The 25392-nt window shown below is 39.0% G+C and overlaps 1 protein-coding gene across 1 annotated transcript; it reads right to left on the reverse strand.

Moving 5' to 3' along the window:
• Positions 1 to 11346: 11346 nt before the first annotated feature.
• On the reverse strand, positions 11347 to 23927 carry LOC120792845 (cytochrome P450 2F3-like). The gene is made up of 9 exons (XM_040132223.1): positions 23901 to 23927; positions 20508 to 20670; positions 18622 to 18782; positions 16303 to 16371; positions 16000 to 16104; positions 12630 to 12713; positions 12101 to 12202; positions 11661 to 11802; positions 11347 to 11534 (listed from the first exon to the last, which is right to left on the reverse strand). The coding sequence occupies exons 1-9, from the start codon at positions 23925 to 23927 to the stop codon at positions 11347 to 11349; spliced, it is 1041 nt and encodes a 346-aa protein (XP_039988157.1).
• Positions 23928 to 25392: the final 1465 nt, after the last annotated feature.

Here is a 25392-nt window from a genome sequence, read left to right on the forward strand (position 1 = left end):
TTAATTGAAATATTTAGTTAATATTCTTGTGATTTATAATATTGTTATTATTGGCAATTAGCAGCAAGAAGTGCCCTGTTTCCTTCTTGTAGGACTATTTTTGAGATGTCATTTAGGTGACTGAAATTTGTAATTACAGAATTTAATTGGTTAAAGTAAATATTCCTTATCTCATTGAATGACATACATTTTTTGGAGGAAAGGCATCCTTACCTGTCAAATAGTGACTGCATGTTCTGTTTTCTTGTATCTTTTTTTTCTGTCTTTTTTTGTTTAAATTTCAGTTTGTGGTTACTGAGCCTATACTTGGCTAAGATCTGCCCCTGCTTTCTATCTCTGACAGTTAAGTTAAGTTAAATATTCTGCCAATTCATAATCTCTGTTTAGGGAAAGATAACATTCTAATCTACTTTAGTTTTTACTTTTGAGAGTGTGAGAGTGTGTTTGAGAGGGGGGCAGTTAGTCTAAGCACCAACTGACATAGACGACTTTTTTCTGGGCTCAGCTCTTGGGTTTCGAGGGCTGCGGAATGGAGGGTGTCTAGGGGGCCAGATTTAATGTGCTTAAAAAACTTGAGTGCTCTCTTTCGAATGTTAATTATGAGTGGGTACCTAACTCTGCTCGACAGGCATTCATTGCTGCTGACAGGCATTTGTTGGTACACACACACACACGCACACACGCACACACACACACACACACACACACACACACACACACACACACACACACACACACAAACACTTTACATTATATATAATAAATCTCCCTCTCATCCCAACTCCATGGGGGGGGGTGTCTTCCTCAAGCTCGGGTCCTCTACCAGAGGCTTGGGAGTTTGAGGGTTCTGCGCAGTGTCTTAGCTGTTCCTAGGACTGCGCTCTTCTGGACAGAGACCTCAGATGTTGTACCCGGAATCTGCTGGAGCCATTCTCCCAGTTTGTGGGTCACAGCCCGCAGTGCTCCAATAACCACTGGCACCACTGTTGCCTTTACTCCCCACATCTTTTCTAGCTCTTCTTTCAGCCCTTGGTATTTTTCCGATCTTCTCGTGTTCCTTCTTCTTGATGTTGCTGTCGCTTGGGATTGCTATGTCTATCTCTACTGCCTTCTTCTGTTGTTTGTCAATCAACACGATGTCCGGTTGGTTAGCCATCACCAGTTTGTCAGTCTGGATCTGGAAGTCCCACAGGATCTTGGCTTGGTCATTCTCAACCACCTTAGGGGGTGTCTTCCATTGTGACCTTGGGACCTCCAACCCATACTCAGTGCAGAGGTTCCTGTACACTATGCCAGCCACTTGGTTATGGCGTTCCATGTACACTGTTCCTGCCTGCATCTTACATCTTATTAGTGCTTCTGTGCTGTCCTTCAGTCCAGCCTTTTCCAGCCACTGGTAGAATTTCTTGATATCAGCCACCTCTTCTACCTGTCGGGCTTGTCCCTCCATGGTGGTTCCTCCTCCTCCTCTGCATCATCAGGTTTCTGCTGCCTGAGGTATTCACTTAGTAGTTCATCTTTGGGGGCCATCTTCCTGATGTATTCCTGGATGTTGGTTGTTTCGTCTTGGACAGTGACTCTGATGCTCACCAGTCCTTGGCCTCCCTGGTTCCGCTTAGTGTACAGTCTCAGGGTGCTGGACTTGGGGTGAAATCCTCCATGCATTGTGAGGAGCTTTCTTGTCTTGATATCAGTGGCCTCTAGCTCCTTCTTTGGCCAGCTTATTATAGCAGCGGGGTATCTGATGACTGGCAGGGTGTACGTGTTGATGGCCCGTATCTTGTTCTTCCCATTCAGCCAACTTTTTAGAACCTGCCTTACTCTGTGTAGGTATTTGGCTGACTTCCTTGCGGCGTCCTCAAGGTTCTCATTTGCCTGCGGGATACCAAGGTATTTGTAGTCCTCCTGAACATCTGCAATGCTGCCTTCTGGCAGTTCAACCCCCTCTGTTCTAATCATCTTCCATCTCTTCGATACCATCCGACCACACTTATTTAGTCCGAAAGACATTCCGATGTCGTTGTTGTAGATCCTGATGAGGTGGATCAGAGAGTCGATGTCTTGCTCATTCCGGGCATACAGCTTGATGTTATCCATGTAGAGGAGGTGACTGATGGTTGTCCCGTGAGGGGGTTCAGCCCTCAGCCAGATCATCTCAAAGAGTGGCTACGGGTACCGGTTCTGAAGCGGACCAACCATCAGCCTATGAGGAACAGCAGAGGGGATAGTGCATCACCTTGGTATATGCCACACTTGATGGTAACTTGTGCAATTGGCTTTGAGTTGGCCTCCAGAGTTGTTTTCCACAGCCCCACTGAGTTCTTTATGAAGGCTCTTAGTGTCCTGTTGATGTACATTTCCAAGCATTCCAGTATCAATGTGTGTGGCATTGAGTCATAGGCCTTCTTGTAGTCAATCTAGGCGTTGCACAGGTTGGTCTGCCTGGTAATACAGTCTTGCGTGACTGCTCTATCGACCAGTAACTGGTGCTTAGTACCCCTGGTATTACTACCAATTCCTTTCTGGGCCCTGCTCATGTATTGGGCCATGTGCCTATTCATCTTAGCCGCTATGATGCCTGACGGGAGCATCCATGTTGTACAGAGGCAGGTTATTGGCCAGGTGTTGAATGGGATCGTGCCCTTCTGGGGGTCCTTCATGATCAGGACTTTCCGCCCTTGGGTTAACCACTCTGGGTGCTTCCCATCCATCAGCAGCTGGTTCATTTGTGCTGCCAGGCGTTCATGGAGTGCAGTCAGTTTATTTAGCCAGTAGGTGTGGATCATGTCCAGGCCCGATGCTGTCCAGCTCTTCATACCTGAAACTTGTTCTTGGATGTCTGTCATTGTAATGGTTACTGGATCTTGTTTTTGGGAGATTGCTGTGGTCTGGTCTTAGATCCACTAGCCACTGAGCATTGGTGTTATGTTATGCCTCCTTCTCCCATATGCTCTTCCAGTATTGTTCAGTCTCAGCCCTGGGAGAATCTGTTCTCGTGTTATTACCTTGCCACTGAGAGTACACTTTGGATGGTTCTGTGGAGAACATCCTATTTATTCTCCTGGCATCTGCTTCTCCTGTGTATCTCTTCAGGCGGGTAGCCAGAGCTGTGAGCCTTTGATTGGCAGTCTCCAGTGGCTCAGGTATAGGCAGCCTGTTGTACTTCCTGGGTATCCCCACACCTTTCTGTAGCTCTGAGAGTTGAATAACTTCTCTCCGTGTTGCCATGATCTTGGCCTCCGGCCTACTTCTCCAGGGGGTGTAATGCTCTTTGTGGCTTATGGTGGGTTATTCATCTTGTAGCCAAGCATCTCTAGGATCACTCTAGGATGCTGTGATGTATATCAGCTATATATATATATATATATATATATATATATATATATGTATATATTTATAAAGTAGTTCATTTCTCTGACAGTTTGGCAATGCTATTACACTGTAAAATCAAAGTTATAGCATACAGTATGTCAGGCCAGCCTTATGAAATATACAGTAACTTATGCTGGTTTTGATCAAGTATAAACAGTCCCCAACATGGGGAGGGCCCTCAAAAAAAACTGTAAATAAAACATCTTAAACAACAGTAACATCAGTAAGATCCCACATCAGTTAGTTAGGATGTCAGACATGATGAACACATAAAGGAACTACTCAGACTCAGTTATTATTTACCATTACTCCCTGTATTAAGACCCCTCAGTCGTTTGGGACTGAGGGGTTTGTTATGTTTGTGTGCTGCTGCAGTGTAAAGTCATCTAACCAAGGTCAGGCTCTCACAGGGAGACAGTGTACATAGCCTAAAATCACAAAGCTGCAGTACTTGTTCCTTATTTAATAACCCAGGAGAAATCCCTTCACCATGTGGAGGTAGAACTGCAGGCATGAAATGTAAAGTCTCCATTAATTAAACAGTAAAATATGTTCAGTATAGTGGTGCCAAGGCAAGTGCTAATGAAGAGCCTTAATGTTTTGTTGTTTTTTTTGTTTGTTTGTTTGTTTTTACCCCCAAAATATAATTACCCACGCTGTACAAACTGTCTGCAGCACCAGCTGGAGCTGTATGGACCACCTCATGAATTGAAGTATAAAGAGAAATTCTTCAGTACACTCAATCTTAACCATAACTCAGACCCAGTGCTAGAAGTTCATATTTTATATGAGTCGTGCAGTACAGAGAAATTTATTTTTTTTAAAAACCTCATTGCTTGCTCTGCATTAACCATCTTCCAAATGTTCTCAGTCACATCTTCAAAATTGAAAAACAGATCATTCCTAATGAACAATTTTTACAGTTACAAATTTGGATACAGAGTCATCATGTTAAAATTACTTGGTAAATTCTTAGGCTTTATCATCACGACAGAAACAGCTTTATTATTGCAGATAAGAAATACCCCGAGGAATGGATTTGATTACCATCAAAATTTGTTGTACCCATGTAATCATTGTTTTAATGGATGGATAATCAATATTACAAGAAATACACATGTTAACAAAAAATGCCTAATCTGAAAAGTAACTAGTAACTGTAGCTGTCACATAAAACTAAAAAAGAAGTAAAAATAATCAAAATTTAGTGTAGTGAAAAAGGCTGTGGCTATTTTTTGTGCCATACTTTGTGAGTGGTTTGACTCCCAATTAAAGACTTTTTAGAATCTTTAAAAGTCATAGCGTTTTCATTCATTTTTGTTTCATTCATTCCTGGTCTTCCAGCTGTCGCCACAACCAGCAACTAAAGGAGACTGCACACTTGCAGCTAAGCCCCTAAACTACAATTAATCCTCTTGTTTTATTGGGTTTCTTTTATTATCTGTCAACTCATAATATTTTACCTATTAGCTTTAAGCCTTTGCATCATCCCACAATAATTTTATTATATTATACACTTTTATTTAAATTTCTACTTTCTCTACATTTTGATTTTTTTTAAATTAATTTATTTATTTATTAATAAGATCAAAGTACCCAACTTCAATCTTGAACAAAGTCAGTGACATCGCAAAGTTCAACATGCACTGTGACATCACTTGGGTTTACAGAGTGCCTGGTTCAGTTTCAGGATTCACTTGGTTTACCGAATGCTAACGTGGACAAACACAACAACTCTGTTAGACACATGCAAAGAACAAACACAAAGAACACAACAGGGGAAGTGCAGAAAAGCATGAAGTTAAGGTTCATGCCAGTTGCTTTGACAGCAGGAGAGAAGAGAAAGATCTATAGGAGGCTCAATGAAAGGGAGCCAGTTGTTTTTGTGGAGCCTTCAGCCTCCTCATGGAAGAAGAGCCAGGATGAGTTTGAACAAAACCATGGCAGAGATGACATTTTTGAGAGGAGCAGAGAAGGCTGGAGACTGCCAAAGATGTAAGAAATATGTTCTGAAAATGAAAATCCAAATATTCCCAATAATTAGTATTGACCTTGTCAAAGAACGAAGTTAAACATGTATGTTTCCTTGTAATATGTCAACAGCAAGAAGAACTCCAGAGATTAAAGAAAGAGCTGGATGATCCCAAAGCTTCCAGTCGCAGGTCATGGACATGTACTTTGAAAAAATGGATGGCCGTAGAAAGGAGGGGAAAACATCAACCAGGGTTTCCCTCATGCTGAAGGACACAGTGGCCTTGAGATGGAGAAACTGGTTGCCTGAGACCGATCTGAACTGGGTGAATAGTAAGAACACTGGCAACCAATCCTCAGCCTTGCAGGCTTCCTCAGGACAAACTGGCTGAAGAGTTCCTCAGAATGGAGATGCAGCCTCAGGCTCTGACGCTCAGTCCGAGCTCACTTTTGACAAAAAGTCACAGGTGACTCTCAACAAGAATGAGGAAAGCAACAGCCAGCTACTGCTGAAGAAGAGAGTTACTGACCCTACTTGCTCTCCTCCTGTTAAACTGTCACGCACAGAGGAAGACATGGAGACCTTCTTTGAGACCATATTTGATAAATATTTGAACACAAACAACTTGAGAGAAGCCCTCCAATGTGTGGAAGAGCAAACCTCTGTCCTTCATGTCTTTGTCAGGTCTGCTGTTGACTTGACGTTCGAGTGCTGCAGCAGCACTCGGAGGAAAATGGGCCTGTTGCTGCTCGAAATGCACCAATCAGGAATCCTGCCAGCAGAGCAGATTTTTATAAGTCTGAAAGAGATCTTGGAAGTTGCAGACTACATCGCTGCAGATGTGCCTAACATCTGGCTCTGCCTCGCTGAGCTTATCAGCCCCATGCTGCGTACGGGAGGTATCTCCGTGGCTGAGCTATTTGAAAAAAATCAGGAATCTTTTGCCTATTGAACAGGCTAGTGTACTGCTGGCACACATCCTCTCTCCGATGCCCCATAACAGTCCATCCAACAGCTCTCCCATTTCCTGCGCCTCGACTCCCCATTAACCCCAGCTTCCCCAGTCATCCCATCCCATTCTCACCTTTCCTTACAACCCCCACCCTACATGGCCTATTCTTAAACTTAGAAAAAATAAAAAGAAATGATACATGACAATGTATATTAAGCCCCTAACAGGCAAAGTAATATGTTTTGTATTACTTGCTAAACATCAGCATGTTAGCATTAGTCACTGTGAGCATGTTATCATCCTCATGTTTGCGTTTCGCTTAAAGCACAGAGCCACTAGCATGGCTGTAGCGTTACAAGACTTTTTAGTCTTGTTTTGGTTCGGTCTCATCACTCTCATCAACCTTGTTTTCAGATGTAGCTGTTTTCAGCAAAAGCCACTGTTTACAACCTGCTCAGCAGCAAACAAGAGGCAGCAGCATTGCATTTATAGATGACATCATTATATCACACATTATGATTGTCTGTGCATTGGAAATTGTATGGATGCCATGTTTTTGTGCTGCAGACTACTATTTAAATGAGCGAATTTTGATTTTGCAATTGTTTGTTTAGAAAAAGATCTACATCTAACAAAATGTAATGTAAAACAAAATGTAAAATGCAAAACTTTACATGTAATTATTTCATATCTGTTTGTGTAGACAATTTAATTTCACTATGCATATATTTGTGTGTGTGTATATCTATATCTATATATATATATATATATATATATATATATATATATATATATATATATATATATATATAGGAATTCCTATATACTCCCATATATACAGTCCATTTACTTTTTTCACACTTTACGTTGCAGCCTTATGCTAAAATGTATATATATATGTGTATTACGGCAGTATATATTTTTTCCCTCATCAATCTACAGTCAATACCCCATAATGACAAAGCCAAAAACAGTCAGTATTTTAGAATTCTGTTGCACAGGTCAACAGAATTGACTCCTTGATTTGAGTCCACCTGTGGTAAAATCAATTAATTGGACACGATTTGGAAAGATTTTGAAAAGTTGACAATGCATATCAGAGGAAAAACCAACCATGAGTTCGAAGGAACTGCCTGCAGAGCTCAGAGACAGGATTGTATCAAGGCACAGATCTGGGGAGAGCTAAAAAAAAAAAACATTTCTGCTGCATTGATGATTCCCGAGAGCATAGTGGCCTCCATAATTCTTCAATAGAAGAAGTTTGGAACAACCAAGGACTCTTCCAAAAGCTGGCTGAGCAATCGGGGGAGAAGGGCCTTAGTAACAGAGGTGACCATTGGTCACTTTTGCTAAGCTCCAAGTTTTAATGCAAGAAAACACGGACAATCTAAACTGTATACTACATTGCTCTATGGATGAGTTTTATGCTTCATTAAGCGCAGCCAAATTTCCAAACATCCAGAAGATGGCACAGAGGATGCTGGTGTTGTTTGGCTCTACGTATGTGTGTGAACAGACTTTTAGTGTGATGAACACCAACAAAGCACCCCACAGATCCCAGTTGAGTGATGAACACCTCAGATCTGTTATAAGAACTGCCACAACAAAACTAACACCAGACTTCGATGCACTGGCAAAAAAGTGTGATCAACAACACTGTTCCCACTAAAAGTAAATGTAAGTATTAGGACTGTAATGCCTTTTTAATGTTTATGTTTGATATGTATGCATCTGGTGCTGGCCTGGCCCAGCCCCTGAGCCAAAAAGTTTGCCCACACCTGCTCCATAGCAATGATCCATGAGACCCATCTATCAGAAAAACAATATTTAAAACCAAAAATAGTATGAGTGGGTCAGGTACAGTGAGGTCCAAAGTGGTCTCAGACATTTGTACTCCACTGTATTTGCTTATTTTAAAATGGAAGGAAAAGATGAGTCGCCATACTGTTCAACAAATCAATGTACTACAACCATGACATAACAATTGATGCATTGATGATAAAAAAAAAAAGGGTAGATTATGTAATGGTAACAGGGACTATTGGGGGTACTAAAATAGCAATGCTCAACCTATACACCCTGAATGAAGACGTACAGATTTATTTAAGAACATAGCATCTTTATTAGCAAACAAAGCAGAGGGAACTATTTTAATAGGTGGCAACTTCAATTGTTCAATCTACTTCTGGCAATGATGGGTGAACTGGGCTTGGAGGATAGCTGGTGCCACTTACACCGCAGAGAAAAGGACATTCATGCACCTGCAACATGAAAGTCCACTTACTCTAGGCTGAATAGGTTTTTAATGCTTTGTTTTGATACAGTGAGTGTAATATAGAGCCAATTACCATATCAGATCATGCCCCAGGTCACTTTAAAGATAGAGATAGGACTAAATGAACAGTTTAAAAATTGGAGACTTAATGTCTCATTGTTAAATGATGAAGCAATCAAACAAGAAACACTTAAAGACTTAACAGACTATCTTTCTTTATGATAATGACACCATTTCCCCCTCTACTCTCTGGGAGTAGGCAAAAGGGGTGATGAGGGGTAATATTATAGCTATTTCTTCAAGATTAAAAAAGCAAAATCTAGCTCAACAAGCTGAACTGGAGGGAAATTAAGGGATTAGAGACGAAGCATCAGCAATCAAAAAATCAGAAAATATTGGATTTATTAAAAGAGAGTAGACCAAAAAAATAAAAAACAGAGGAAGCACTGTACTCATAGCTAGATCCCTTGATCTAAAGTTAGGGTAAATGGGCATCGCTCAGAATTTTTACCCCAGGGACATGGTACATGCCAGGAAGACACTTTATTTCCCTCCCTGTTTACACTCACCATTTAGCCAATAGCTAAATTATTAAGAACTAATCCCCTCATACAGGGAATATCAGATGAAGGAAATGATGGGACTGGCCGCCCCAATTAGATGAACTGGTCTCTTTCAGAAGATCCAAGCAGGAATTCACATATTTTGGCATTCTTTTTACACCTAAAACTACACAATTACTCTCCTCAAACTACGAAAAAACAAAAAAGATCAAATAAACCGAAAAGGATCTGGGATGTGCTGCCCCTTTCGCTTTTTGGAAGGGTTAGAGTCAGTGAGAATGAATATTCTACCAAGACCACTTTTCTCATTTCAATTCCTGCCTGTCCTAGTATCACATTCCACATTTAAGTTGCTAGGAAAATTAATATTGATATTTGTCTGGCAAAACAAAAGAACAAGAATCCAGTTGAAAATATTGATGTCAACAGAAGAGAAAGAAGGTCTGGGTTTAGCCAACCTAAGAAATGAACTACTGGGCAGCCCAGCTCTGAGCAGTGGTGGCTTGGATGGATCAAGGATTTAGAGACTGGATGGATTTCTAATGAACACAATTCCTTACCAGGAATATCACTATCTACTTTTCTATTTGTTAGTCAACAGTCTTGGAAAAAAATTTGAATTAATTATGTATGGATCAAGCGAACACTGAAGGTCTGGACTTCAATCCAAAAGCAACCAAAGGGAGGTGAAACTCACCTCCCTTCCATGTTCGATAATGCATAACAAGATGGTTTGAGAGTGGGATGAATACAATTAAACAATCATTTGATGGGAATGTATATGAATCTTTTTCACAACTTCAAGAAAAGTTTGCTTTAGCCTCGAGGTACCTATATAGATCTACAAAATAGACTGCTAAAAGAACCAAACCCATTTTATACATATTTTTGAACACCCTGCATGAACAAAAAAGCAATATTCCATATTTACAAAAAGTTCATGCGAGACACGTCAGATAACACTCTAAATATCAAAGGACAAATGAAACTGGAGCTTAATACAGTTGTGGATGATGGCGCCTGGGAAAATATATGTAATATATATGAACACCTGTTTACCAGAGCTCAGTTTTATATACTACATTATAGTTGCAAGAAAAACAATTGCTAACAAATGGATGAAGTCTAACCCTCCCAGAACTGATCAATGGTTTACAAAAGTTAAGAATGACAGCCCAGCTACAACTAAAACGACCTGTTTTCTAAGGGGATGGTCATTAGTTATTGTCTACCTTAGTTAGGAATCTTGTTTGTATTGTTTTGATGTATACATTTGGAGGTGTGTATTTGTAGGTAGATGAATATGTGCTCTACTCCTGTTCATCTATATGTAGATGTACACTATGTTAAGTGAAGCCCGACCTCAAGGTAAAAATTTTTTGTTATGTTAATTGCCAGCTAATGTGTGTTGATGGCAATAAAGTTTTTTTAAAAAATGGTGTATGATGTGACAACGATATGGATAAGGTTTGGTTAGGTTTACGGAAAGATGATGGTTTGGGTTTGGTGACTACTTTGTTAACATTTGTCGACCATGATTGTCACGGTTACATTAATAAACACATGTTTAAGGTTTGGGAGTGAACAGGGTTATGCTTTTAAAAAAACAACACTGACTGTTGGTTTGCAACATAATATATATATTGTATATACATTATATATCATTATAGGAAGAGTTGTATGTTTTGTTGTTTGCTAGGGTTAGGTAGCTGTAAAAGATTGTTTGGTTTATTTGGTGGCTAAGCCAGCATCATAGTTACCTCAACACATTGTTAGCTGGTTTTTGTTAGAAAGCATGTTGTTAGTTGATGATGTTATAGACAAGGGAATACAGCTTGCTCTGGTGAGCTGTGTTGGGTGTGTGTGTACAGGTAATGAGGGGGTTGGCTCGTTTGAGTCATCATGATGTCGTGGGTCCATTTCTACGAAACACCAGTCAGTGATAGATTGACCACCTGCTGACCCTTTAGACTTGCCTGCACCCTCACACTCACATACAACTTACATTAAAAAAAAAAACATGAATTCTCGGCCTCCATAGGTATGTTCACCCAACTTTCTTTGCATTTCACTGTATGTATTCTTAACTGCTATTAAGAGTAGCACAAAAAGCCCTCTATTGTTTTCATTTCATTTGTTCTCAGGAGTAACTGGCTGTTTGTGTACATCTGGGTGAGTCTCCACTGATTCTGCTGTGTGTCTGCAGACCACTTTACTGCATTGCCCTGAGTTGGACCTTCATGCAGTAAGGTTTGGGACTTAGAGTGGCCCCAAAGATTGGAGTTACGTCTGGCTCTCCTGCATCCTTGGGCCAGATAAACTTAAACTTCCTCAGCAGAGTCACCATGATGAGGAAGAGATCCATACGAGCCAGACCCTCTCCAAGACACAAACGAGGACCTGAGACATAAAAAAAGGCTTCAGAGTCATATACACAGTTTGATTTAACCCACCCTATCTGTACATGCTACTGCAAAGGTGACATAATGAGCTCCATAATGCTGTTTGTTTTCTGTTCTCTCATACCTGCAGAGAAAGGCATAAAGGCTGCAGGTTTAACAAACTTTCCCTGGTCATTGAGGAAGTTTTCAGGGTTGAATTCATGAGGAAATTTCCATTGCCCCTCCTCATTCAGCACTGAGGTCATGTTAGGGATGATCATTGTACCCTGAGGAGAAAATAAAGCAAAAGAATAATGGGTGAAGAGGACGCCAGAAAACATTTGTAAGTTATTTACTTAAGAAAAGATAATGTTCCAATCATTACTTTTATATGGTACAAACAGTATGTTAATCTGTTTGGAAAATCTGCTGCCTACATTGGAAAACACTTAACTGTTTTCATACAATCTGTGAGATCAAGCAAATCATGATTAAATGTGAATTAGAAAGCAGTTAGGTTTCTTTCCACAGCTTTTCACTTTACTGTCTCTGTTGCCAAAATCCATTTAACCATTTGCCACTTGCCTTGGGAATGGAATATCCCATGAGCTCTGTGTCTTTAGTCGTTGAGTGAAAGACGCTGAGTGGGACAGTGTTGGCTATCCTCTGCACTTCATGGATCACAGCCTGTATGAAGAGAGATTAAAACAAGTTTTTATGCTTTATCTGACTTGGGACAGAAGAAAAACAATCAGGCTCTCGGAAGCTGAACCACAGAAAAGCAGACCCAGAAATTTGTAATATGGATACCTGTCAGTAATATGCTGAAACCAGGCATAAATTACTGTATATTAAAATGGATTTCCAAATTCACTGAGCAATATTTATTTGACAAGCTGCTCTGCTTAGACTAGAGTATGTCTAATATAAGCAGAGCTGCAAGGATCCCAACATAAATTGATTCTGTTACCAAATTTACAGTATGATTTTTACTCTTTTGTGAATGATCTCCTACCTTTAGCAGGCTTTGTTTCATCCTTTAACAAATGTGCTAGTCAGATCTATGTGTCAAATAGAAGTGAAGTTATTATAAGAAATTTGTCTGATGAGATACCTGCATGTAAGGCATGTTATGTCGGTCATCAAAACTGGCCTGACGCTTTCCATCCAGTACCCGGTCTATCTCCTGCTGACAACGCTTTGAGAGATGCAGAAGGCGGGGTGTGGGGGATTAGGGGATAGGGTGGGGGGTTATGTTAAAAAATAGTAACAATGAACTTTATTTGTATAGCACGGTTCCACAAGAAAAGCTGTTCACAAATTCGTCACAATAGAAGAAATTACATGCAAAATTACATGCTTCACATGAAAACAGAGATAAAATTGAGATTTAAAAAAATGTCATATTCATTTATTAAAATTTCAAGGGTAAAATGTAGCTTAAAATATAAAATAAAACCAATTGAAATTTTTCATAATAAATGGCTAAAATTTCATGAGTTTCATAAGTTTCAAAATAAAATACAGAGAATACATAAGAACAAAGTACAATGCAACATTTAAAAGGAGTGCAGCAGTGCTTAAGCATGATGCTAAGTGCCAGATAGCCTGTGTCAGGAAGGTCAAAGCTATTTAAAGGCTAAAGTGAAGAAAGTCCTCAGCATACTTTTAAAAATATTTAGAGAGCTGGCTTGCCTGATATCTGTGTTCCATATATTAGACACGTAATTGACAAAGGCTGCAGCCCCAATTTTTGGCTGGACCACAACAGCCAGCCCTGGCTTCGGGGCCATTTCTTTTATGTTAGCCTTTATGCTAGTTATGTGATTAGCTTCCTTGGGCTCAACGTAGCTAGTATTGTCACGTATTTCGATCCGAGTCAGTGGATCGTACCTATTTTGCAGTGAGAGTTCTGGTGGAGTGACCATGGTCTTCTCCTACTTGATTTATTTCTGGTTTTGCTTCCATGGCAGAAAACATTAGACCAAGTCTTAGCTGGAGTTGAGGTTTTCAGTCTAGTGCCTCTGCCATGCCAGTGTGAAGCATCAAAAAGTGTGTTTGGGAGCAAGTCCAACATCATTAGGACTAGTCCAAGGAACCGTGTAAGCCATATCCTTACAGGATTCTCTGAGTTTGATGTAATCCCATATATAAAAATCTTGGTCTATCTCGTAGCATTTAGTGGTTCGGCACTCTGGACAGTAGCCACTACAGAGTCAAGGAATTGCTCACGCTCATGTATTTGTTGCAGCATCTCAATCTCCTTTCAAGCTACGTGATCCTCTCAGTCTTTCACACTTTGTGCAACTCACCAATTGTGCGGAATTTGTAGACATATCTTGTGTGTTGTCTATTAATACAGGAGGCGAAAAAACTAAAAAAAGCTGAAGCGAGATGAGTAGAGCGGGAAATATGAAGATATAAATAGGGATTAATCGTCTAAACCAACTGCTAGATGATTACTAGACATACAATAATATAATAATCCAGGAGTCATGGTAAAACCAGCTGAATTTACCTGCTTATTGAATTTCTTAAATTTGCCGGTGTTGACTGAGTCCAGTTAGACACCTTTTAATAAGATAATGTAAACATCACAAGTTGCGTTCAACAATTCGCAGTATAACTGAAATCTAAATACAATGACATGATGAAGAACATGACTGAGAGTGAGGGAAAGGTAAACCTGTACAATAGGTACAGAGGAGCTGGTAAACGGCAGAATGATAGATGTAACAATGAACAATGTACTGAGCCACAACTAAAACAAACCAGTAATAATGGAAGCATTCCATTCGGGGTCCTAGTATTATGCATGCTAGCTTGCATTGCTTTCTGGCACACCTAAATGGAGCAGAGCCTTCTTTAATGTTATCAATAACACCTGTGGTTTTTCCACTGGGTCTTTTATAAGTCAATTTTAAATTACAGGAGGTGGCAGAATACTGAATCCTAGGTGGGCAGGGACAGAAGATGATAAATCCCTTGGTTCCTGATAAATGGTGGAATAAGATAAGTAATGTTCAACAATATGCGGAATGGCCTGAAGAACAGTGAATCATGTTGAGAATAGATAATAATGACAAATTTTAGACTTAACACAAAAAAATAATACACAGGTTTCTCATTTTTTGACAGCAATGGTCGATATCACAGGTTGAAATGACAGTCTCTGGCTATTTCTATGAGCTATAGCTAATTAAGGTCAGTTATGTAAATTGGGTAAACACCCAAACAAAACTCTAGAATCTTGTTTTGTTAGTAAAAGTGGGTGTCCATACTATTTAAGATCAACCAAAGATGGTTTCTCATTGAAAGAAACATGACTAAAAAGACCAACAAAATCAACTCTTTATTAAGAAAATTCTCCAGCTGATCGCATTATGCCATTTTCACACAGGTAGTTAGCAGCTAGCTAGGCGGATATTTGTTGGAAAGCAAATAGTAGTCAGATTAAACTTTTTTATACCAGATATTTTGGCTTGTCATAGCAGGAAAAAGCAAAAGAGCTACTATTGGCAATAACAATGGCCCTGAAACTGAGGAAGCTAAATGAAATTTATTAATTTCATTATTTACACCTGAGTTTTTTCCTACTGTGACATGTCAAAATGTCTTCTGTGAAAGAGACCAGTGTTCTACAGCCTATGCCACATTGCGTCAAGTAGCTACTGTCTAACCTTAGATTCAGGAGGAGTAATGAAGGTTCTATCCTGGGCATGGACCAGCTTTTTGATCTACAAGAATCCTGAAGCAGAAATGGGTACCCATAGAAGGCCTATGACCATGTCCCTTGAGGTGACTTCCTTTGGAAGTAATGCTGGAATACGGGGTAATTGAACGGTTGGCACAACTTACACGGTCCTTGTATAATTGAAGTTAGAGAAGTGTCCATATTCTAAGCAAAAAGTCTGGTGTATTCTTGGTTGATGTAGTCTGTGAAAATTGCCTATTCTGTTTTTTATTTTCATACAAAGTATCTCTGGGCCCAAAAATGCATTGAAAGACAATGGCAGAGCTAATATATAGCATAACCAGCTACCTAACCCTAGCAAACAACCTCATATGTACATACGTATGTACACATGCAGATATGCAGACCTTGTATGTGTGGGTAGGCCATAAGGTAGAGGAAACCTGTAAGCAGGGTGTTGGATGTAGTGTCAGTTCCAGCAAAGTGAAGATCTAGAGCACACATAATGAGTTGTTCCTCTGAAAATGAAGAACCATCATAAGCCTTCTAAAAAGAGGAGAATGATTATTTTAAGACAAAAACACATTAAATGCAAGTACACCTGACTAATATACACACACAAACTTAGGGGATGAGAAGAGCCAGCTCACTACAACTCCAAAAAGTCAGGTTTGAACAAATTTGGAATAAAATGTAATTGCTTCAAATTAAATTGTGTATGTATAGCATCATGCTTGAGACCAAGATAGTGTGCTGACCCTTTTTACCACCCGTACACAAACACACGCACCTTATCCAGTTCATCCAGATAGCAGTCAACAAAGTCTCGTGGCTCTCCAGGAACTCTGGTCTTTTTGTGCTCGATCACCAAAAGAATTGTAAGATTCTGACAAATCTAAAAAAACATAAGCAAACATATCATAAGTTATGATATGATATATTTTTTTCTTATTTCACTGATGATCATATTCTCTTTTTTTATTTCTTAACATAAGGTCATATTTTATTCTTAATTTAACATTTTTTCAATTCAGGGTTTTTTTACAACTCACTATAAGTATTTTAAATAAATCTCAAGGCCCAATTAACTTACCTTAACATTTTTAAAGGTCTTGGTGAAGGGCAGAACCAAGTTCCGAATCATGGGAAAAGAGTCATACAGCTGTACAGAAAGATAAATCATTAGTTATTTTTAATCCAATCATACGGATTCTGCTTACTGGCATGAATTGGTCTGAACAGATGATTATATCCATAGATATTTCACTTAAATGTTAGGAAATAATTTATACAAAGTGGTTATAACTCTTCAAAAAGTTCATTTGCAAGCTAAAATTGTGTTTTTAGTTAGAAAACAACCCTCACTCGTGTCTGTGAGGCAAGGTGAGGAAGGTTGTCAGGCTGAAGAAAGAGTTCTTAAGAGTGTGTCACAGGAGGTTCAGCTGAGAAACACTAAGACACCAAAATGTCAACAGCCAATGCAGTTGCAGAAGTGTTGCAGAACTATGGATGAAAACGATGTTCTTTCTCAAAAAGAAGTTGCAGTCCACGATAGTAGAAGCAGCTTCTCCAAGTGCAGGAGCTCAGGTATCTACCTGCTTATCATCAGCATGCTAGCATTGTTATTGTGAGAATGTTAGTAGCTTTTAGCTCAAATCGGACAAAGACTCAAATATTAATGGACAGATAAATGAATAGATAATCTGTAGTTACGATAATGTTCTGACTTCTATAACAATATAGGAGTGTTTTTCGGGTGTCTCCAAGCAGTGTTGGTCAGTCAGTCCACCACCACTCTCGCTCTCTCTTTCTCTCACAAGCACATTGACGATGGACCTTCTGCAAATAGCCCCTCTTCTCTGTACACTCTGAATCAAAACATGATCATGAGGAGGAGGAAGAATTTTTGTTGACTTTTTGTTGCAGAGAAGACATCTCTCCAAAATCCCTGAATAGAATCAATCCACGGTTCACAAATGGCTGGTATCATAAATACTTCTGCAAAAATTTTTCCAAAACTGATGCATTCAAGTTTACTCTGATAAGTTAGTCTCTGTTCTTAACACAACACTATCAATCATAGAGCCCCAAGTCTTCAAATAAGTCATTAGCTAGCATCTAAGAGCCTAGCTAGTAAGGATAGCTATTTTTTAGAAAACAGCTGGGTTTTCGAGGTTAGTAAACTGTACATAGGTGCTAGTAAATATTGAATGCTCCTTCAAGTGGATTATGTTAATGTTCTTTAACTCTGACTCTGAATGTTTGCTCCCTCAATCCACATGTTTTTCACTTATTTGACACAAAGTGAAGCAATTGAGCTGTATACTGTATATCGTTCAGTCATTTATTTTTTCACAAAGTACTTAGCAATTACAATATTTGCAGTGGAGCACCTGCTATATGGTATGATTTAATAATTAATTTAAGGACAGCCCTTTTCAGGTATTTTTCATGAATACAGCAGCTCAAATGTACTAGCAGAAGCAGACAATACCTCTTTTAAGTATAATTCAATTCTGGCTGACACACTTCCTTGAATTCACTTGAACATTTGAAGATCTTTCGATCATCATGTTTTCCATGTGTAATAGTGCACCGTTCTATTTGTCAAACAATGATCCTAAACCATCTGCTGTAAAATACCACCGTAGTCCCACATGTACAGTGAAAGTACAATTTGTCAAACAATGATCCTAAACCATCTGCTGTAAAATACCACCGTAGTCCCACATGTACAGTGAAAGTACAATTTGTCAAACAATGATCCTAAACCATCTGCTGTAAAATATCACCATAGTGCCACATGTACAGTGAAAGTACAATTAAAAATCGGCCTAGTTTTTTTTGGTGTTATATTTCTTTATTTCTGAAATTATTTTTACTGTTTAATTCAATCTAGATTTGCCGGTCTTACATGGAAAAATGATTGATGACAATCTGATAATGAAATAGTTGTCTGCTTAATCTGCATATTCAAATAGACATCAAACGGTGTCTAACACTTCATGAGGGACTTATTAGCATAGAGATAAGTTTTAATTGATCTAATGTTTTTCAAGAAACTGTGAACTGTTTTCAGTGTGTCACTCTCCAATATGCGTGTTGATTTGCAGAAGAAACTGTAGAATAATTCATTAATACAACAAGTTTGATGTGCACATAAGCTGAGAGGTTTCTGTGGTTATTTTTGCAACAGTCTGGTGCTGGTTTGTACAAATTTTAACCAATGGATTTGCCATGTGTAATTGTGGCCTGACAATGCGAAATATCACTCCTGTTTGAGAGTGCAGATGAAACAGCTACCTGCTGCCTTCAAACGGCTTTAAAGAGATACACCAGAGTAAAAGAAAGGCCTTTAGTATAGAATACTGTACATAATAACTGTTATGGATTACAGAGCACTTAGACTCACCATAGCCCATGGTCCATTGGCTATCCTGGAATTTTCTGTGAAGCATTGAACAACCACTTTGATGAACTCATCGTCGTATTCATAGCGTTTACCAAAAAGAACCTGGATTATGATGTTGGAGGCCAGATTATGAAACATAATTTGAGGACTCAGGGTTTTGTCTGTAAAAGACATAATATAAAATAAAGTATGACACATTTTTTTTACAAGAATACAAAAGTAAAAATAATAGGACAATAAAATAATAGGACAATAAAAAAATTAACCCGGCAACACAGACTAAACCACTGAGCAGAAAGTAGTACAGAAGTAAAGGGCACAGTCTCTTTCAAAACCACTGGCATTAATGAAAGTGTGTGATCAAAATCCACCTTGTAATATTTGAATATTGGGTCAGATGTTAGTGTGACTGATGAAAATTAACCCTGCCTGTCAGAAGGGGATTGAGTGGACCCACCACTGCTCTTTTCCAGTGTATTCATGATGTATTGTAGCTCTCCACGAATCCTCTCCTCCATCGAATTCTCCCCAGACCAAAATTCCTCAAGGTCATCAGAGCAAAGCGACGATGCTCCCTCCACCTAGAGCCATAGTCTGCCATAATCACTCCTACGACAGATGTAGTGAAACAAAGAGAGTGTCAAGTGCAGTTTGCGTCTGCATGTATTTATGGTGTAAATATTCAGTGTCATGATTTTAAATTGACCATGTATGCTGATGATATTTTGCTGAGTATAAGCAGACCAGATTCTTCTAAATTAGTAGTTTCTATCTTAATTGATTAGGCAACCTATGTGGGTACAAGATAAACTGATATCAAAGTGAAGCAGTCCCTCTTAATGTCCCTACCTTTATATCTGACCTTGTGGACACCTCATTTGATTGGAAAACAAATGGAAGAAAGTACTTTGGGGTTAAGAATATAATAATATCCATATAAATATAAAATCCACTATTACAACATTTTTTATCTTAATTCTACCCTAGAAATTGAACAATGGATGGCATTACTTTTGTCTCCCTGGGATTTGCCTAGGTTCAAAAGACATATCCTCAGAAACCCTGGGAGTTCCTCTCACCTGGTTCACAAACATCTAATCCCTTTCCATTTGATTTCTTTGGAGAATCAGGCAATCCAGGGGAGCCTATATCCAATGACTTATTCCTAGATGTATCAGGGGATCTTGTGCAATCCTGTGCAATCATTAAACAAATTAAACAAAAGATACTCAGAAATAATTAACTTTGTGACCAGAAAAGTAGAGCAGCCTGTTTTTCAAGAGGCTCGTGGTTTGATCAATATAAAGTTCACACCTGCTGAACAACTTTCCTCGGGACTGAGGATGAACACTGGGACATACAGTAGTTCACTGGGCCTTAGTTCATCTTCATCCTTGTTCTGTGATTTTTTTTTTTTGGCAAACTGAACAGTCTACGGTACAAACACACCTATAAGTGAACTTATAAAAGGACTTCAACACGTGCCTTTTTTTAAACTCTTGTTTTCCCTCCTCTTGAGCTGTGTGGTGTTGTTAATTTGTGATGTATTTTGTGCTTTGTGATGAAGTGAAGCCTTCTGCAAAGATATACAAGGCAAAAGGTGCCCTTGATTTCTACCCAGGTGCTTGTTTCTCCCTTTTCAACATTTCCCAGCGTGTTGCAGCATGTGTCCTATCCACAGTGTGTAAAACGAGCTTTCCCTGTGTGTACAATTTCATTCACTGTGATAATGGCAATAAAACCTTAAACCACAATTTGGCCATACGTGTTATCAAGATATATAGTTATTCTGGTGACTATCTGATCCCTGCATACGGTACATCCATAGAAATTAGCTAAATTGGGTCACACATACTCTGTCCTATGTCATATAATGTCCTTTCTACCTTTTCTCTGAGTGATTTCATTGACATACAGGTCCTGCGGTCGTCCAGCGAAATCAATGGCCTTGCTCACTAAGGCCTCCTTCATGGCCTTCGTCCCACTGATGACAACAATTGGTCTGGGGCCGAGGAACAGACTGTACACATTTCCATGAGTCTTCCTCAGCTGAGAAAGCACAAGATAACACACCAGTGTTTGAAATACATGGACAGTATATCACATAACTTAAGGTGGATATTACACTTTAAAGGGGCAATTAACTGAAATCATAAAAACATATTTGCCTGCTTACTGCAGTTCAGTGTTTATTGTCCTGCAGGCAAAAACAGACATACCAGAGCAGATTCAAGCATCAGTAAAATAGATTCAAAAAAATATATCACAGTTTAAAATTGTCACCAATTAGAAAGAGTAGCACACAATAACAACGCTAAGAAACAGTAAGTAAAAACTAATTACAATAGGTAAAACATTACAAATGACAAACAGTGGAACAAGAATTGGTCACTACAAAGTGATTATATAGCACGTAAATAAAATGAATGTTTGAAACCATTGCGTCTGCCCTTCAGGAGTCTATACCTATGTCCTGAGGGAAACAGCTCTAACATACAGCTTGTGGTATCTAGCCATGCAGATACTTTTGGTTATAACTGCCCTGCACTGACATAACTCCTGAGACTTCAGCCACCACTTCTTGACTTCTGGGGTGGAAGTTTGTTTGTAGTGCTGAAAGGATCGAAAATTACATTTGCAAAAATTAACAGCAATGTCTCTTTTTAGAAAGCATATCATGACTACTTGGGACAGTGAAGTCTGTAGTTTAACCCCCAGGTCATTGTGTATGTAAAGGGAGGTTGCTGTTCTCAATGCAATGAACCACACAAAGCTAACCCCTTTCACCTACATTGTTCTAAGATCTGAAAATCTCATAAAATACTGGCCTATCAAGACCTGGGAGTCATTCAAGGTCTTGATTAACTAGTATAAAAGGAGGGAGGCTATACATGTTGAGAACTTTCTGCATTAAACTCTACTTACATCAGAAACCTTGAATGTGACCAAACTCATTGAATACAGTTTTGGATGAATGTGCTTGTATGGAATTTCTTCATGCTAAACATTTTACATCATTAACAATTTAATGACTATAAACTAATACTACATGTGTTATTGAGTGTCCAGATCAATTGAAGATGTAATAATAGATAATAATAGGTGTAATAGGATTTTATATTTCATAGTCTAGCATCTTACATTACAGTCTAACACTTCAGACTTGTCACATTGGTTTAACTTTTCAAGTTACCACTGAGTAACAGATGACAGGAATCAGAACCAGGTCTCTGACAACGGAGTTCGAGTTTGAGTTTCACTTAACCTTCCCCTTAACTTGCAAAGCCTCATATACAGGAGCAGAGTCTGCTCCTTCATATAATTCAGCTGCCTAGACTTGATTTCTGAACCTGTCCCTCTTAAACGATATAAATAAATTGAAAACATTAATCAATAGTCAAAATAAACAAGGAGATAAAAGAAATACAAGACAATGGTTTTCATTATTAATCTGTTGAAGTTATCTTCAACCACATTGCATTTATTCTGTAGAATAAAACTTAATAGTGCAAAATCTGACAAATGAAATCAAAATCTCTCCTTTCTCTCAGCCTTAAAGAGATTTATTGCAAGGCAATGGCTGTGTAAAGTTATATATTCAGACAATGCCAAAACATTCAAAAGAGCAGACCAAGATCTGAAAGAACTGTGGACATCACTCAGAGAATCAGAGCCAGGGGATCACCTGGAAGTTTATTGATATTAATTACAAATATTAATTAGATCAGATGAACCTTGATTTCTGCTGAGACACGCAGATTTCAGGGTCAGGATATGGCATCAACAGCATGAATCCATGGACGCAACCTGCCAGTCCAGGCTGGTGGTGGTGGTGTACACCTACCTAAAACCTAGCTAAATGCAGTCTAAGTCATTAGCTTCTTAAGATGCTCAGATTCCTACAAATGGGAAGCAAGCGCTTACTAATAAACGGTTATTTCTAAGAGCTTCTTAAGTTAGGATGCTTTTAAGCTTAAGAGGGTTCATGAGATAGGATTTTAAGATCAACTTGGCCTTAAAATATGCAGATTGATGTAAATATGCAAAGTGGTGGTTGTCAACATTATACAGTTCTGTGGCAGCCACCTTAACCAGTCATTATGCAATTCATCTCAATGAGGCAAGAGATTCAATGTGGAAACGAGTGCGAGTATTTAAAAAGGATGACGTATATGTCAAAGAAGATCTGACTTTCATGGATAAAGCAGAAAGGGTTTGACTCTGGCTAGAGACTGAGAAAGCTAGAAAAGAAGGTACAAGGAAGAGCATATTTCAACAGTGTAAAAGTGATCGTCAGTGGCACACAACTGACACTTTGAAATGATGGAAAACTTGGACAGGGATCACCGTTTTGATTTCAGTGGCTGATATACCTTGTGTAATGGATACAGTTGTCTTATGTCTCCACTAGGTGTCACCCTACATCATAAATTGATCCTCTACACTTTGAAGTTTTAAGGCTGAGGTCAGTTTTTAACATTAATCTTGTATGTTTTTGTGTTTTTTTTGGCTGATAATTGGCACAATCATTTTATTTTTATTACTACCATGTGTTTATTCTTTTTTTGAAATACTGAATGGCAATTTCTCCCGTTAAGGGTCAGTGGACAGTGGAACTGAATCATACACATTTTATTTTGGTTAATAGCTATTCCGCTGATACCAAAACCGAGACATTGTATCAAACATTGTCCTGCTCTAGAATTGACAGATTTCCCTGCTGCTCAGAATTGTGACCTAGTATTTATTTGCTCAAGGTTAAGAATCACTGACATATGGCAACCAAGGAACAGAGGCACATTAATGTATACTTGGAATAATAAAGACAGCTCTCTATAATCCCAAATAGATTATTGGTCAGTACTAGTTGAACTGGGCACCAAACATTGAAAGTATTTCAACTGAGCCCTCAATATTGACTGATTATTAAGGAATCTATATTAATGAGATAATAATAATAATCTGACCCTGTCAACATAAATATTAAATATCATATTCATTTATCAATAATTTTGAGAAACACATTCATACCATAAAAATTTAATCAGACAGAAATTATTCAAAATAATACCTGTTTTGTTATCTTTCCAGTATACCCAAATGTGTCATCGTATATATTTGTAAATAAAACCAACAAAACATCTGAGCTTGATCAACACATTTACTTGTGTTTACGAGAGCTACAGGAAGTCCTTGATTAATATGTGTGTCCGAGTGATTCTGATAAATGGGATGAACTGACTAATGGCGGTGGCAGTTACCGAAAATATATTTCACACCTGATACCAGTAGGCACCTGATACCATAAGTGTGGGTGTGGGTAACCCTGACCCTTTCCAAGTGGAAAACAATTTCTTTACTAATTCACTTCCTCTGCCAGTTCCCCCAATTCTGCTGATGGCATTGTGGCATTCTGAACACTCTCCTGGTGTCACATATCATATGCAATTTGCTCCTCTCTAACAACTTTGTTTCAGAAAGCAGCATTGTACCCTCTGTTTTAACAGCTGCATTCAGTAAGCAAGAGAGACATTCATCGGTTGAACCACACAGCAGCCAGGCAACACGGCACACTAATGCAAAGTGTCCTTGATGCATAAAAACAAAGGGTTTCCTTGCTTTGGTCACTCTCTGCACCAGGCTGCACAGGAGGCCAGGCAAGAATCAGCTTATTTTGTTTTTAGAGATCAAAGCGAGTGTTGTTGGCAGGATCAGTTTCACTCATCTATTGGATCTGTTTCAGTCGATATGGAAAACCACTATAGCTCACTTACATTTTAATTTCAAGCCCTGTATAATATCTTCCTTTTCAGACAAATCTCATCGCTTTATAGCAATCACGGTTTCCAGGTACATAACTATAGTATTTCATATTTTAACTTTTTCTACATCTTCCTATATTTTTCTGTCACTTGTGACTTTCTCCAACTTTTAATCCGTCATTGTAACATAGTCTAAGTAGGCCATCTCAACGATGAGTTTATGATTTTTCTCAGTATAAGATTAGAGGGCCTGTCACTCCGTCCCCCTTTCAAGGCTCTGACGGAGAAGACATCTGTTTTGTCATATGTCTGTACAATAATGTACAATAAATGATAGGCTGTTAGAAATAACAATAAACTAGAGACCATCTTGCAATGGGATCACACCAGCCAAAACGCCCATCAACATCTTGACATTCCAACCTGTGAGTACTCAGTAGATATTACTACATTATTACATGAGTTCTTGGTACTCATGGGTTGGACCACACCCATCTTCCAACTCAGCCACCATTTTGATCTCAACTACACACCTGTAAAATTTTGTAAAGATTTTTTCCTAAAGTTCCTGCTACAGTAGGTGTCTCCAGGATCATATTTTGCCATGATGACACACACAGAGAGCCACAGGGTGAAAACAATACAAGCCACAGTGTCGTGTGATGCTTGTACTGACTTCTAAGTAACCATGGGTCGGAACATCAACAACATTGACTGGTATTGTGGCTGGTGTGATCCCATCGCAAGATGGTGTCATGATCTGCCCCTCAGGTCCCCTTGATCCATGTCTCCAACCTCTTTTCACTGCTTCAAGGCCATGTTTGTCCCCTCATCTGCCCAGACTTGCCTTCCTCTACTCACCCACCAGATATGCTCAGACTTTCCTCGTTGTCCCCGTTCACCAGTCTCCCACACATCAAGACACCTGTTTTCACTTCCCATCGGCCCTGCAATCACCTGGTCTCTCCCGAACTGCCCATCATTCTGCAATCAGTCTATCACTATATGT

This window comes from Xiphias gladius, chromosome 8, assembly GCF_016859285.1.
Source record: "Xiphias gladius isolate SHS-SW01 ecotype Sanya breed wild chromosome 8, ASM1685928v1, whole genome shotgun sequence".
Taxonomy (NCBI): domain Eukaryota; kingdom Metazoa; phylum Chordata; class Actinopteri; order Istiophoriformes; family Xiphiidae; genus Xiphias; species Xiphias gladius.

Excerpts from the sequence above, each read along its gene's own strand:
- LOC120792845 (XM_040132223.1), bottom strand. The coding sequence starts at position 23,927 with ATGGTATCAGGTGCCTACTGGTATCAG. Across the intron at positions 20,671-23,900 it reads CAGGTGCCTACTGGTATCAG|CTGAGGAAGACTCATGGAAA; the intron begins GTGTGAAATATA and ends GTGCTTTCTCAG. Across the intron at positions 16,105-16,302 it reads AGACCTTTAAAAATGTTAAG|ATTTGTCAGAATCTTACAAT; the intron begins GTAAGTTAATTG and ends ATGTTTTTTTAG.